The 13,105-nt window shown below is 31.2% G+C and overlaps 1 protein-coding gene across 1 annotated transcript; it reads right to left on the reverse strand.

The window, feature by feature from the left end:
* Positions 1–3,095: 3,095 nt before the first annotated feature.
* Positions 3,096–6,902, reverse strand: LOC120282217 (disease resistance protein RPP8-like). Its single transcript, XM_039288981.1, has 4 exons — positions 6,527–6,902; positions 3,584–5,937; positions 3,420–3,472; positions 3,096–3,316 (listed from the first exon to the last, which is right to left on the reverse strand). The coding sequence occupies exons 1-2, from the start codon at positions 6,820–6,822 to the stop codon at positions 3,684–3,686; spliced, it is 2,550 nt and encodes an 849-aa protein (XP_039144915.1). The 5' UTR covers positions 6,823–6,902; the 3' UTR covers positions 3,096–3,316; positions 3,420–3,472; positions 3,584–3,683.
* Between the last annotated feature and the right edge of the window lie 6,203 nt (positions 6,903–13,105).

Raw genomic sequence — 13,105 nt, forward strand, 5'->3', positions numbered from 1 at the left:
AGATGCAACAGGCTTCCCACGGTTAACTGTGTCTTGTGTCATGCTTGGGATCGTAGTCGAACGATCATCTTTTCATTCATTGTCCTATCGCTAAACAAGTGTGGGAATACTTCGTCAGAATACTCCATTTACCTTGACCAGAGCCTCATTTCGGAAGACACAGTGGGGCCTCTGGAGGAGCTGTTTGCCTAATGACAAAAAGGCGTTTGGGGATTTAGTGGCGAAAGCAATTATCCGGAATATTTGAACTGCTTAGAAATGATTGTATTTTTCATCGCCAATCATATGCATATACCTGCCTCATTACGAATATTGATCGTATGATCATATCTTGGTGCTCTTACATCGCGGAGGGACATAGAGAGAAGATGGACGACGACATCAATACCGTTAGAAGAAGCATGGAGTTCATCGGCCACGGGGTGATTGACTTGGGAGAGACTCCAGAGGAGACATATCTTCCTGACGCGGCTAGGTCTTGATGTACTTGTGGGGAGGGGTGGGGGCTCCTTGCCAGTCTGTTGTTCTTTGTTGTATCTTTGTTGTTTCTTTTGTTGTTGTTCGGAACCACACCTAGTGGTTGTTGTTTTTTGTTCTTTATTTTGCTTTTAATGCTATGTGGTTGATCCACCTTTTCAAAAAAATAAAAAATAAAAGAAATAAATAATAATAAATTTAAAAAATAACAGTTTTTTATTGAGCTTTTTAGATTTCTTTGTATTGAAACAATGTATCAATAGATAGATTTAAACAAAAATTAATTTGTTAAGATATAAAACTTTTTTTATTAGATTTTATTATGTTTTACAGTTCTATATAAACAACTTAAAATTTTTATCCAGTTTTTAAAAGAAAATCAACATGCGGTGGGGGCCCACATTTTTTGGGTGCCTAAATATTGGTACAGGGAAGTGGCATTTTGGGGAATGTCAAAGACTTGAGGAAGGGTGTAGTGGGGTCCACATCAAAGAAACCGAGAGCTCAAACTATACTGCGATTTTAAGGAACCGAGTGCCACGCTACTTTTCTCCTCGCCAATTACTTGTCGATCCGAGTTTTTAAACTCACTGCTTGTGAAATTAAAAGAAAAAAAAAAAAATCATTTTTATTTGTTTTTATTTCAAAAAATATTTTTTTTTGGAATTTCACCTGCAGTTTCATTTGACCATTTCTGAAGATAATTATACTAAAATAAACTTGCAATTATTGGGAAACTTTAATTAGGAGAGAACCTAAGATCGAACTCTAAAGCTCCACAAATTGATATTAACTCTAAGTTTGTGTACGTCATTGACTTCTTTTAAATAGGATGGTTGTTTGTCATTAATTTGTCAAAAAAATTATATTATTGGAAAAATATCAAATTTGATATTTAATTATCTATAAAAAAATTTAATATTTTTAAATATCAAAATAAATATACACTCGTAATTAAAAAGTAATATATGCATGTAAACATACACACATATCATGTGAATGCCATAGATACCATTAAGCCTTATTTAAAAAAAATCCTACTAAAGTGCTTAGAATTTTCATAAAGTGAACTTACAAACAACTTGACTTATATATATATATATATATATATATATATATATATATTTGAAAAAGTTAGTAACCATGATAATTCCAAAAGTGTATGGAATTATCATGGTTACTTCTAAGCCCTGCCAAGCATGTGACCCATCAAACTTTTTTAATGTGAAATTTGTGAAATTGTATATATTTTATGGTAAGACTGTGAAATAAATCTTATATGTCACATGGACCAATTGGACAAATGAGATATTTTCTCTTTTTAAAGCTTCTTCTTTTATAAATTTAAATTTATAAGTAAAAATTATTTTTTCTTACTCATATATTCTAGTGTAGTTTGTTAGTTGATGTTTGTCTCCTTACTATTGTACATGGCCGGTCCGACCGTCCAGGCATACCCCATTGAACCGGGCATGAAAAAACAAGATTCTAAGCATGTGATCTGGCTGGTTTGACCATGTATCAGAGGACTCGGATGGGTCAACCGAGTCATAATGATAGGATTTATTTTTTATAATACTTAATACTTATTATTTTTCATTAAAACCACACAATCATATATACTTATTAATATTTATTTTCAATTTATAATCAATAAATATAATTAAAAAAAGTATATTCTTCATAAATATAACAACAAAAATTAACTAAATCAGATTTAAAAATAAAATTCATCAATATGTTATGATAAATACTTTACAGATACCTCATTTTACCTTAAGAAAATAAAATAATATATGAGTGTAATTTCATTATAAATCACAAAAATAAAAATATTCCAACTAAATAAAAAAAATATGAAAAGTAAATATTTAAAAAAACAAAAATTGGTATTGAGATCAGTAAGTTAATGGATAAAAAATTTATCATCCATGTAAAAGGATAAGAAGTAGTAAATAATTTCTTATCTAGTCTAACGAAACGAACCAATAAATAAATGCAAACCACTAAAGGATGTTCAACAATTATATATTAATATATTAAATTGATAATTAATTCAAAAACCGAGAAAATAATTGGGCATAATTAGAAAATACTAATGTATAAATAGTCATTTATCGATTTAAATATCAAATTTTGCGTACTTGTTTTTATATTATAATTATGGATATCATATTATATTGGCTCATTATTAATTATTATAATATATTATTATAATATATTATTATAATATTTTATTATTAACTCTAGTTCATTGGTTAAGTAGATCAAATCTTCGACAACGGATGACACTCTTTATATTGTTTTTATATGAATTTATATATTTTTTGCCATAAAATTAAATGTCATTCTAGATGATACCTTTTGTTATATATGCCAATTTTGAAATAAATGGAAATTTAATTTTATAAAACAGATTATAAAATTTTGAGATGAATGAATGAAAATTATTACCTTTTCGACATCCATTTTTGCGTTGGAAAATTGGAAAAAATTATCATGTTGCTTTAATTCTAATATTAGACAACACCATATATTATACATTGCTAAAAAAAACCAAAAAAAAAAAAATACATCATTGTATTAGAATTTAAGGAAACAATAATTATAAATAATAATAATAATAATAATAGCGGAATGCATTGTCAGACATTTAAATAGATATAAAATGTACAGAGTATCAAACCCATACAAAATTACATAAATAAAATCACAGACATCCACACATACATCAATTGAAGAAGAGTTCATATACAAGAAACTAAATGCATGATTCCTTGCTTGCTGACTTAATATGGAGCTCCTTTGAAGTTCAAAAGCACTCCTCACTCACGCAGCCCTATACAAATAATCCATGTATGTATTTTTTGCTTTTTGATATTTTGATAATTCCTTGATAACAAAACATAGTAAATAAAAATTAACAAAACATTAAGACTTACCTTTTGAAGGCAGCTAACAATTGAACATATTATCCACTGCGTCGCTGCATATGCTGAAATATCAAAAGATGAGAGAGAGAGAGAGAGAGAGAGTTAATTCTAATTAAGATGAAATGGAAAGGTTATATATATATATATATAGCAAAAAAAAATCAAAGTTATACCAAATAATTGGGCAGATGTTGCATCTTGTACCAGTCTTCTCCTGTATTCTCCTTAATCCTAGTCACGAATTCTTCAGGCATAAGAAATAATATCAATTGATCAAGTGGCACATTCTTTCAGTCCTTCTGGAATCATCTTCAATCTTCCACATCTGCTGATCCACAAAGACTTGAGGCATGACATTGCCTTCTCCTCTATCTTCCACTCCTCAAGTTCATTAAGACACGAAAACTCCAAGGATAATAGTTGAGGGAAACCTGTTGCCGAACATATCATCTGTTTGCCTATATATGCATCACACCCGAGTTGTAGATATTTGAGACATGGCAGCTTCCCTAGTGTTGCCATTGGGTCTTGCTCCAATTTAGAATGTTCCAAATATAGTTCCACTAGTTGTTGAGGAAATACATCATTGTGTGGAAGCTGTTTGGGGTTCAAACTTCCACAGAGATCCAATTTCTTGAGGCAGTGTTGATTGGAAAAGGCTGTAATGATGTCCGTAGGAATTTCAATTCCACGTATAGAAAAGGAGGCAAGACGACCCAATTTATGGAGTGATGAAGATAGGGCATCAGCTTGATCATTAGAGACTTTATTAATGCTTAATTCGCATAGGTTTGTGAGCTTTGGAAGTGCATTCCCTATCCATGATCCAGCATTTACCCCTTCTAAAGTCTGCAAATTCTTTGGTACATTATTTCCCATATTTGGATCAGCCAGTGATCTTGGTAGTTGGACATGCCTGAGATTGCCAATTGTCCAGAGTGAATCTGATATCTTTTCAAAATCTAGACAATGTAGAATAAAAGTCTGGAGATTGCAGAGATGACCAATCCATGATGGAACTTTCTTTATATTGGTAGTATGGAGATATCTTAAATGAATTAATGATTTGATTTCACTTGGAAATTTTGAGATACCCTTAACACGCAAACAAAGCACTCTTAATAATTTAAATCTGCCAAGCTGTCCATTCAAAGCTTTGAAATCCGGAGGATTAAAAATATCTCCATGGCTGTAGAATAGACCCCGTAACTTTGAGTTAGAATAGTTTAGAGTCTCAATCTCATTAAATATGATCAATCGTCGGGCTGCACAATCTGCAGTGTCATTTTGGTAAATTTCAAGAAATCTGTTCTCTTTGGCTTCTAAAATGCACATGTCACGCAAAAGATCATGGATTCGACAATACTTTGCGCTATCATCATATCTCTCCTTGGTAACTTGGATCAAACATCGTTGTGCCAATTCCTCCATATAATTAAATCCAAATTCTTCCATGGTTTTACCATTTTTTTTGGGTAAAAAATCTTCTGCTGACCACAATCTAATTATTGTTTTTGCAGGAATTTCCTCATCCTCTTTGAAGCAACCAAAGAAAAGAAAACACGATTTCAAGTAATATGGCAAATCATTATAACTCAATGAAAGTATTTCTAAACACTTTTCTCCACCTTCCACAAATGGCCCTTTCATGTTCTCGATAACCTTCTTCCATGCATCTTTGGTTTGTGGTTTGGTTGAGAGGAGTCCTCCAAGAACTACTAGTGCTAGTGGTAGACCCCCGCACCTCTCAACAAGTTGATGAGCACACTCAACCAAATTTATCGGGCAACATGTTTCAATATCTTGTCTTCGGAATACCTTGCGAAGAAATAACTCCTGACTCTCCTTTTCATCTAAGCAACGCAATTCATGTGGTTTGGTGGTAGGATTTGCAATCTTAGCAACATTTGTGAAGCGAGTGGTGATAATAACTCTGCTTCCATTATTAACATCTGGAAAGACCTTTAGAAATTCAGTCCATGCATCTTCTTTCCAAACATCATCAAGAACAACTAAGTACTTGCCTTTCTTTAATTTTTCAATAACTTTTATTGAGAGGGTTTGGATTGTATCTTCTGGTGAAGTTTCTGACTTTTTTGACAAGATTTCCTTCAAAATCTCAAGGATGGTATATTGTTGAGATATGATTACCCATGCAAATATATCAAAACTTCTCTTGATTTCAAGATCATTATAAATAGATTTAGCAAGTGTGGTCTTTCCCAGACCACCCATACCCACAATAGAGATCACTGACCGATTTGCGTTGTTTATGTCAACCAACTCATGCACAATCTTTTTCTTCTCATCATCAAAGCCAACCATATCAATGTCATCACTCAGTTGGGGCAATATAGGGATCACATTTTGACTTCTAGACTGACTAGTTATGCCAATTGTTTCACCTATATTAGAAATGCCATATACTTCTCTACTTCGAGATAGCTCCTGCAACTTAGTTTTTATCCCTTCAACATCCACATGAACCTTGTGTCTACTCACCAATTCATGAAATATAAATACAAACCTGGAGAAAAATCAATAGTTATTTCTTATACTGATTTGCTCAAATTTGTTTAATGCATCTATAGTCAAATTTCATTTGATCAAATAATTTAGAGAAATTTAAGGACTCCAAAGTTTGAGATATTCATCTTACTCATCCTATACCTTCAATTAATTTTAGTTATTTTAAGCTTAGATTAAAAACTCATGTACCATATTGCAAGTCTAGCAAGACATATACATCCAAGAAAAATAACCCAGTATCCGATTTCAAAACACTATGAAAAGTTTATTCTAAAAAAACCGATCTAATAAATTTTAAAAAAAGCAATTTCACTAGTTATATATTTTTTATAAGTCAATCTAAATACTAAAAATTAGATCTATAAAACTAAAACTAGGTTAGATTCAACTTTTTTCACCTAAAAATGTTTGTCTAAAGAAATTAAAAAAAAAAGTGTTGAATTTAAAAAATAAGTAATTTTTTTCAATGCTATAAATTTGGTACTTTTCATAGAAGTATTTCTAAAAAAAAAATATATATATATATATATATATATATAAGACAAGTGCTCATTCTAATGTAAACAATTGGTATTTGTAAAACATACCTCTTCATGAAACCCATGCTACCAGGATGTTTTCTTCGGAGCTTGTAATACATGAAAGTGTCAATAGCGTCCTCAGCATCAAAAGCAAGGTCTCTCATCTCTGTGACCCAGTGCTTGACCCTTTCATCATCACCCTTGTTCTTCTTTGCATCTGCATCTTTTAAGAAGCACTGCATTCTCCCCAGTTCTCGTTGCAACCACTCCATTTCGCCTCTTACTCCATACAAATTTATGGCTTCTTGAGATAACAGGTTACCAAGTTTCCCAGCTACAAAACCCACTGCAGCCTCAGCCATTGATTTGTTCCTGTCCTTCTTCTCCTGCTACTACTACAAGAAAGCTGCGGATAAATTTATGAAGGGAGGAGAGCAGGAGAACAAATTTTATATTTTTTTAAATTAATAGAATATATATAGTTTAATTATATTAGTTTGATTATTTGATGATCTAACAAAGAAATGCATTCTTCTCTCTACCGGGCGGTGATGGCATCCAGTGTTGTCACATCAACAACGTGCTACCCACCATTGCTGATCTGGAGGATCTCAAGACGTGCTTCCAAGTTATACCCCTATTTTTGTCGCTTTCTCGTGACATATATTTTAAGATCAATGTGTTGTAAAATACTAAAATGGGTTATCTTCTTTTCTTATATTTAAATCACATATATTGCGTGCATAATGAAGAGCTCATCTTATTTCCAAATTTTCAAAATCTGGAATATAACTGCCCACAGTAATGTTGGCTGTCAATCATCAATATATATATATATATTAAATTATAATTTATATTAAAAAAATATAATGATAGAAAAGGTTCTACCCTACATTATTGCTATTAATGTTGGTCTCATCATTGCATTGAAAATCAATGGCCTCTTCCCGGCGGCTGTGTGTCTCATCATATCTTTTGAAATTTTTTTGTGGAAGTACTTAAAATCCAAAATATAATACTTATTATATAATACTAATTAATAAAAGTTTTCTGCATTATTCATGAATGGTCCTGTGTGGTCCTTCTTAATTAATGTGTAGGGCCTCGTTGGTCTCATCATTGCCTTGAAAATCAATGGGCTCTTCCCGGCGGCTGTGTGTCTACATAAACGAAAATCAGAGGACTCAAGAGACATTTTAACTACCCCCACCGTTTTATTATTATTATTATTATTATTATTATTATTATTATTATTATTATCTATACATATATATTTAAAATAGATGTATAATCTAGTTTAAGAACCACCAGCCAAATGCTCAGTGATGTACAGGTCCCCAAGAGTTTTCATTGGAGATCGGCGTGTTTGAGCTTTGACTCCACCGATCTGCTTGGGTAAGACGTGTGTGAAAGATCTTTCTGAGCGATCGTGTCGACTTGGCTCACGATGGGGGATAGTGACGTCTTGTAGTTATCTAGTTTAAGAGCATTTCAAGAAATAATTATGATTTTTTAAATATTATTGTACTTAAATATTTGTTTGTATTAATTATAAAATAAGTAATATAGATTTAATGATTTTTCATTAATTTTTATTAAATATCTTTTAAAAACATTGAAAAATATTTTGATTTGTGATAAATGTATGCCTATATGGAGTTATCAAATCATAATTTTTTTTAGTCAATTTGCAAATCATAATTGAAGACGGCCATTTATCTTATATTATATCTAAGCAAATTAGAAAATATTGAAAATATCAAAATATAGAATATTAAAGGATGAAAGATGTTGAAATTTCATAAACTAGATGTATTTCATCCAAAAACTAGATGCATTTCTAAAATATGATCCTTAATTTTAATTTTTTTTATTGAACTATAAAAAGGGGTTGTGATATCTATTCTTGTGCAATTAAATTTTCTTTTTGCCCATTAATTTATATTCTATTTTTTTATTTTTAATACTTCTTCTCATGGGTATTGTTCCATTTTGAGTTTAATTTATTTATTTTTCTCTTAAAAACATCATGTATGAAGTTATAATCTCATTAATTAAAATATTTTTTTATTATGTCTATATATAATATTGCCTTACAACCATCAAAATTGTACTAAACGAGAAAGCAAAAGCAAGGGGTGTAAAAAATCTAAAAGTAAATGTATAATTTGTTCTCCAAGTGTTTCAAGGACAAATTTAAATATTTTTATTACATTTAAGTTTTTTTATTTATATTATTTATGATATTAATAATTGAAAAACTTTAATTGTATTTATTTATTTATGCATTAAATATCTATAAGACCTTTGAAATCCAAGGTATACAAGAGTTTCTATTGTAGTTGTTTAATTATATCAATTATATATATATATATATATGATATTACCTCAGAAACCTCTCACAAAATTTTAAAAATTCCGATGTGAAGTCGAGAAGAATGCCTAGTTATTATTATTATTTTATATTTTTATTAAATATATAATAACAACGAATCAGTTACCATAATAATAATTTGAGTTTAGCTTCATAAAATTTTTTCATCTTTTACACTATTTTAATAAAAATTATTAGACTAAATAATACAAAAACTCCAACAAGTTCTATCTATCCAATTAGCTCACCATGCCCAAGTGACTAGTAAAAAAGTATAAATTCATCTATAACTGATAAATTTTTTTAATCTCATGAGTTTATTGTGGCTCAAGTGATTATTTTTTTGTTTATAAAAAAAGATAAACTTGCTAGTCATTAAGAGAAAAAAATTGAGAAAAAGTAGTGGATGGTAAAAATAAGGGTGTGATTTTAAAACTTATAATTAAATTTTTAAAAAATAAAATTGGTTTGAATTACGGGGATTTTGGGATATTTACAGAATTGAGGGATGTTTAGGTCATCTACAATCTACACATGGACCTTGTCCCTTTCATATATAGTGCATCTGACCTAACAAAAGATGGAAGATAGCTCAATATATTTTATATGTATATGGTTTTTGTGTAGACTTTTTAAATATTTATACTCATTTGTAATTTACATCATGTATCTCAAGGCATCAAACCACACAATTTGAGATAAGTTGTATACTGATGATTCCGGTGGGGGTGTGAAGTGCTTAAGTCACTCAAAACTCACTCAAAGTTTGAACACGCACACGCACAATCAAGCATCAAGAGAAAAGAGACAAGCAATTGGTAGCTCGGGTTCGATGACAGCGCTTTGCCCTACGTCATGGGGCATGGGAAAAAACAATCCACTAAAAGAGGTATAGGAGCAAAGAGTACAACACTCACTCACTCTTACAATACGAAAGAATATCCTCTCAAGATTGCTCGACGGCACACTCTCGATTCTCGCGGAAGAGTCTCCTCTGGTTGGCTCGTCTTAACTCTTGAGCGGGATCTCTTATATGAGCGCACTCGGCGCCTCAATAAAAGTTACCTCTTTTAGAATTCTCCACGGCTTTCTAACTTGGACACCTTCCATAGTTAGATGTTGCAACACCCAGTTGCAACATGACCCACCTTATTGAACATGACTAAGTTCTAGCCAGATGCATCTGAATCTGTGACCTTCAACCTCTTGGTTCCTTTAGTCCGCATCGTAGTAATTGACTCGACTCGAGCTCCTCCTGCCTGCAGCTGCTTTCTTCCTCACGTCACTCGAGGGTCTACCTCTCCGAGGGACGTGCCCACCTAGGCACGTCTGACCATCTCACGAAACATAGCCGGCTGAAGATCTCCCGATCTTCTTTCCAAACTTGGCCCAAGTTTGGTCTTCCAAAATGATCTTCATTTGACTTATGAAAATATTATTACTAAACTTGATCTCATCTTCATCCAAGTTTAGTCTTCAATATCTTCAAGCATGATCTTCAATCGTCCATGCTTGGATCTCCAAATCTTCAATCATATCTCATAATATCTTCAATCAATCTCCACACATGATAAGTCTCCATAAATAGTTCTGCCCATAGATAGCTCTTGGATCTCGTTCAATTTGTGATGCTAAATATAATCTCGATAATCTCCTTGGTTTCTTCTTACATTATTTAGTTTGTATCTTCAAATAGCTTCACACCAAACTAAATCTTGCATCTTCTAATATCTATATACCAAGTTAAACTTTGTGTCTTCTAATAGGTTCATACAATCTTCATGATCTTGAATTCTTGCCAATGATAGAATATTCCTCTCTCTTCAAATATATCTTTCTAAAAAGAAGCTCTATCAAAGATATGAATTGCTATCCCGGATTTTACCATGGATAGACAATCATACCTAAAATAAAAAACTTACCTTTTTGAAGAAATCGCTTTAGTCTTGATGCGACTTTTCCAAAAATAGTTTTAACATTACATGATTCCATTGAGAGAAATATCTTTTAAATAAAAATCTCCACCTTGATCTTCGTAATCCTTGACTAAATAAAATCTCCACCTTAATCTTCATATTCCTTGAGGGCTTCATTAAACTTTTTGCCACATCATCATCTTACGTCACTTTTTCCTTTGATGAGTTATCACATGCCACGTCATCATCCTCTTGCTCAGTAGTCACCACTTGAGCATCGTATAATGCGATTTACGTTAGACTTAACATATCACGTATTCTATTGAAATTTTTTATTTTAAAATAAATATATTAAATTATTTATTTTTTTAAAAATTAATAAATATACTTTATTTTTTTAATTTTAATATAATTTTTCAATACTATATTTTTATTTATATTTTAGTTAAAAAAATTGTTTGTGATTTTATATACAAAAATATATGACCTCACAAATATACTTTTTTCTTTCAAATTTGGAACATGTTTGTCAACAGTAATTTTGACCGCTAATAATAAATTTATATCTCATAATTTGACAACTAGCACATTAATTGTTTACTACTAACATCCAGCTTTAAAGAGTTGGAACAAGAACTGAGTAGGGATGCAAGTGGGGAGAGACGGGGCGAGGAATAGGATCCCCATCCCCATCCCCACTTCCCACGGGGGCGGTGATCCCCCACCTCAAAATTCTCCGCAAAGAAAAATCTCCCCCACTTACTCCCCCAGGGGAAACTTGCGAGGTTGAGGAATCCCTACCTCACTTCTCACTATTTGGAAGAATTCCCATCTCGTCGGGGTGGATCCTTGTGGGGAATGGGGATTCCCCACCCCACTTGCACCTCTAGAACTGAGCAAGAGTTTGTTAATTAATATTCTTCTGTCTTTTTGTACCAATGCAATCCAATTTTACTCCAAGTTTTATAAAACTGAGCAAGAGGTTGTATCTTCCCTACCTAGTGACCCTGCTCGCTAACTCATTAGGCCAACCGACTACTTTGGTGCTTATTATTACTAAAATTTTGAAAATAAATAAAAAAATGAAACGTACTAAACACAATATTTTCTGATTGTAATTGTTATAACAAAAAATAATAATTTAAATTTATATGAATTAGCGGAAGTGTAGCAAAGTTTGGTGAAAAAAAAATAGAGATGAAAAATTTAGAAATTTATAAGTTTTTTCACCAATAATATGATGAATATATCAAAAACCCAAAAGCCAAAGTAGAATGAGAACTTAACTTCGATGAAGATAAGTTAATGACAACAGTAAGAAAACCATGTGAAAGTTAATTAAGTGGAAGTTCTTTATTTTTTGTAATTTATTTTTAATTATTTTGAATTAATGTGCTTTATTCAAAATTATTTTTAATTTCTTTACAGATATGTGAACTAAGTTTTTTTTATATATAAAAAATTAAAAAATTGAAAAAAATAATCAACTTGAACCTTTGCAATTACATGGCAAGCATAATAATAAAAATTTTGTAGTCTAATATCGCAAATAAATATATGCAACTCACTCATTTTTGTAATTGCGAATCATGGTATTTATTAAATCCATAAATTTATAGTAAATATCTAATCGGACAAATAAATATTTGAGATTTGATATTTCTATTTTTAATTTAGAATAAATACAACTAAAGCAACATATGGTACATCTTTATAATAGTTCAACCATTTAGGTTTCATTTTTTTTTTAAGAAAAAATCTAAAACCAATTGAGCATGTAATCTTAATTAATTTTCACTGTTATTTATCAGCATCAACATCATATCATATAAAAATAAGTGGACCTGTTAATTTTATTATTATTTCTATTCCATGAGACGGAGCTCACGGGTTCAATTCCGAGCATTGTTCACTTATTTTTGATAAATAATAAAAACATTTTAAAAAAATTAATAACGATTGAACCAGACCAGGTTACGTAGCCCTTGTCCCTCTAATTGCAGATGCCTTCACCTGCATGTGAGGTCCATTGGCAAAGACCTTGTCCTATATATAAATTAAGATGCTTAAACGCCCCCATCAATAATGTCAGAAAGTCAGAAGAAGCCATTATTATTTGGACATAAATCAAATTATAAATAACAGTAAAAGATTTTTTTTAAAAAATTGAACAGCTCAAATTTATTATTTATTTCTCTGCTTCTCTCTCTATTCCTCTTGTGCTGTAACACAGATTATCAAGTTTCTCCAACGATGCGCAAACTCAGCCTGTCTGCACTATCTGGTAAACAAGAGATGGAGCTCATTTTAAATTAATTGTTGCCAGTGACATCCAGCTGTAAAGAGTTGGAAAAG

This window comes from Dioscorea cayenensis, chromosome 3 (genome assembly GCF_009730915.1).
Source record: "Dioscorea cayenensis subsp. rotundata cultivar TDr96_F1 chromosome 3, TDr96_F1_v2_PseudoChromosome.rev07_lg8_w22 25.fasta, whole genome shotgun sequence".
NCBI classification, from domain to species: domain Eukaryota; kingdom Viridiplantae; phylum Streptophyta; class Magnoliopsida; order Dioscoreales; family Dioscoreaceae; genus Dioscorea; species Dioscorea cayenensis.

Bases quoted from the DNA above. Each gene is read 5' to 3' on its own strand.
- LOC120282217 (XM_039288981.1), bottom strand. From the start codon at position 6,822: ATGGCTGAGGCTGCAGTGGGTTTTGTAGCTGGGAAACTTGGTAACCTG. The intron at 5,938-6,526 runs GTATGTTTTACA...ATTTTTCTCCAG, and splicing joins AGCATGGGTTTCATGAAGAG to GTTTGTATTTATATTTCATG.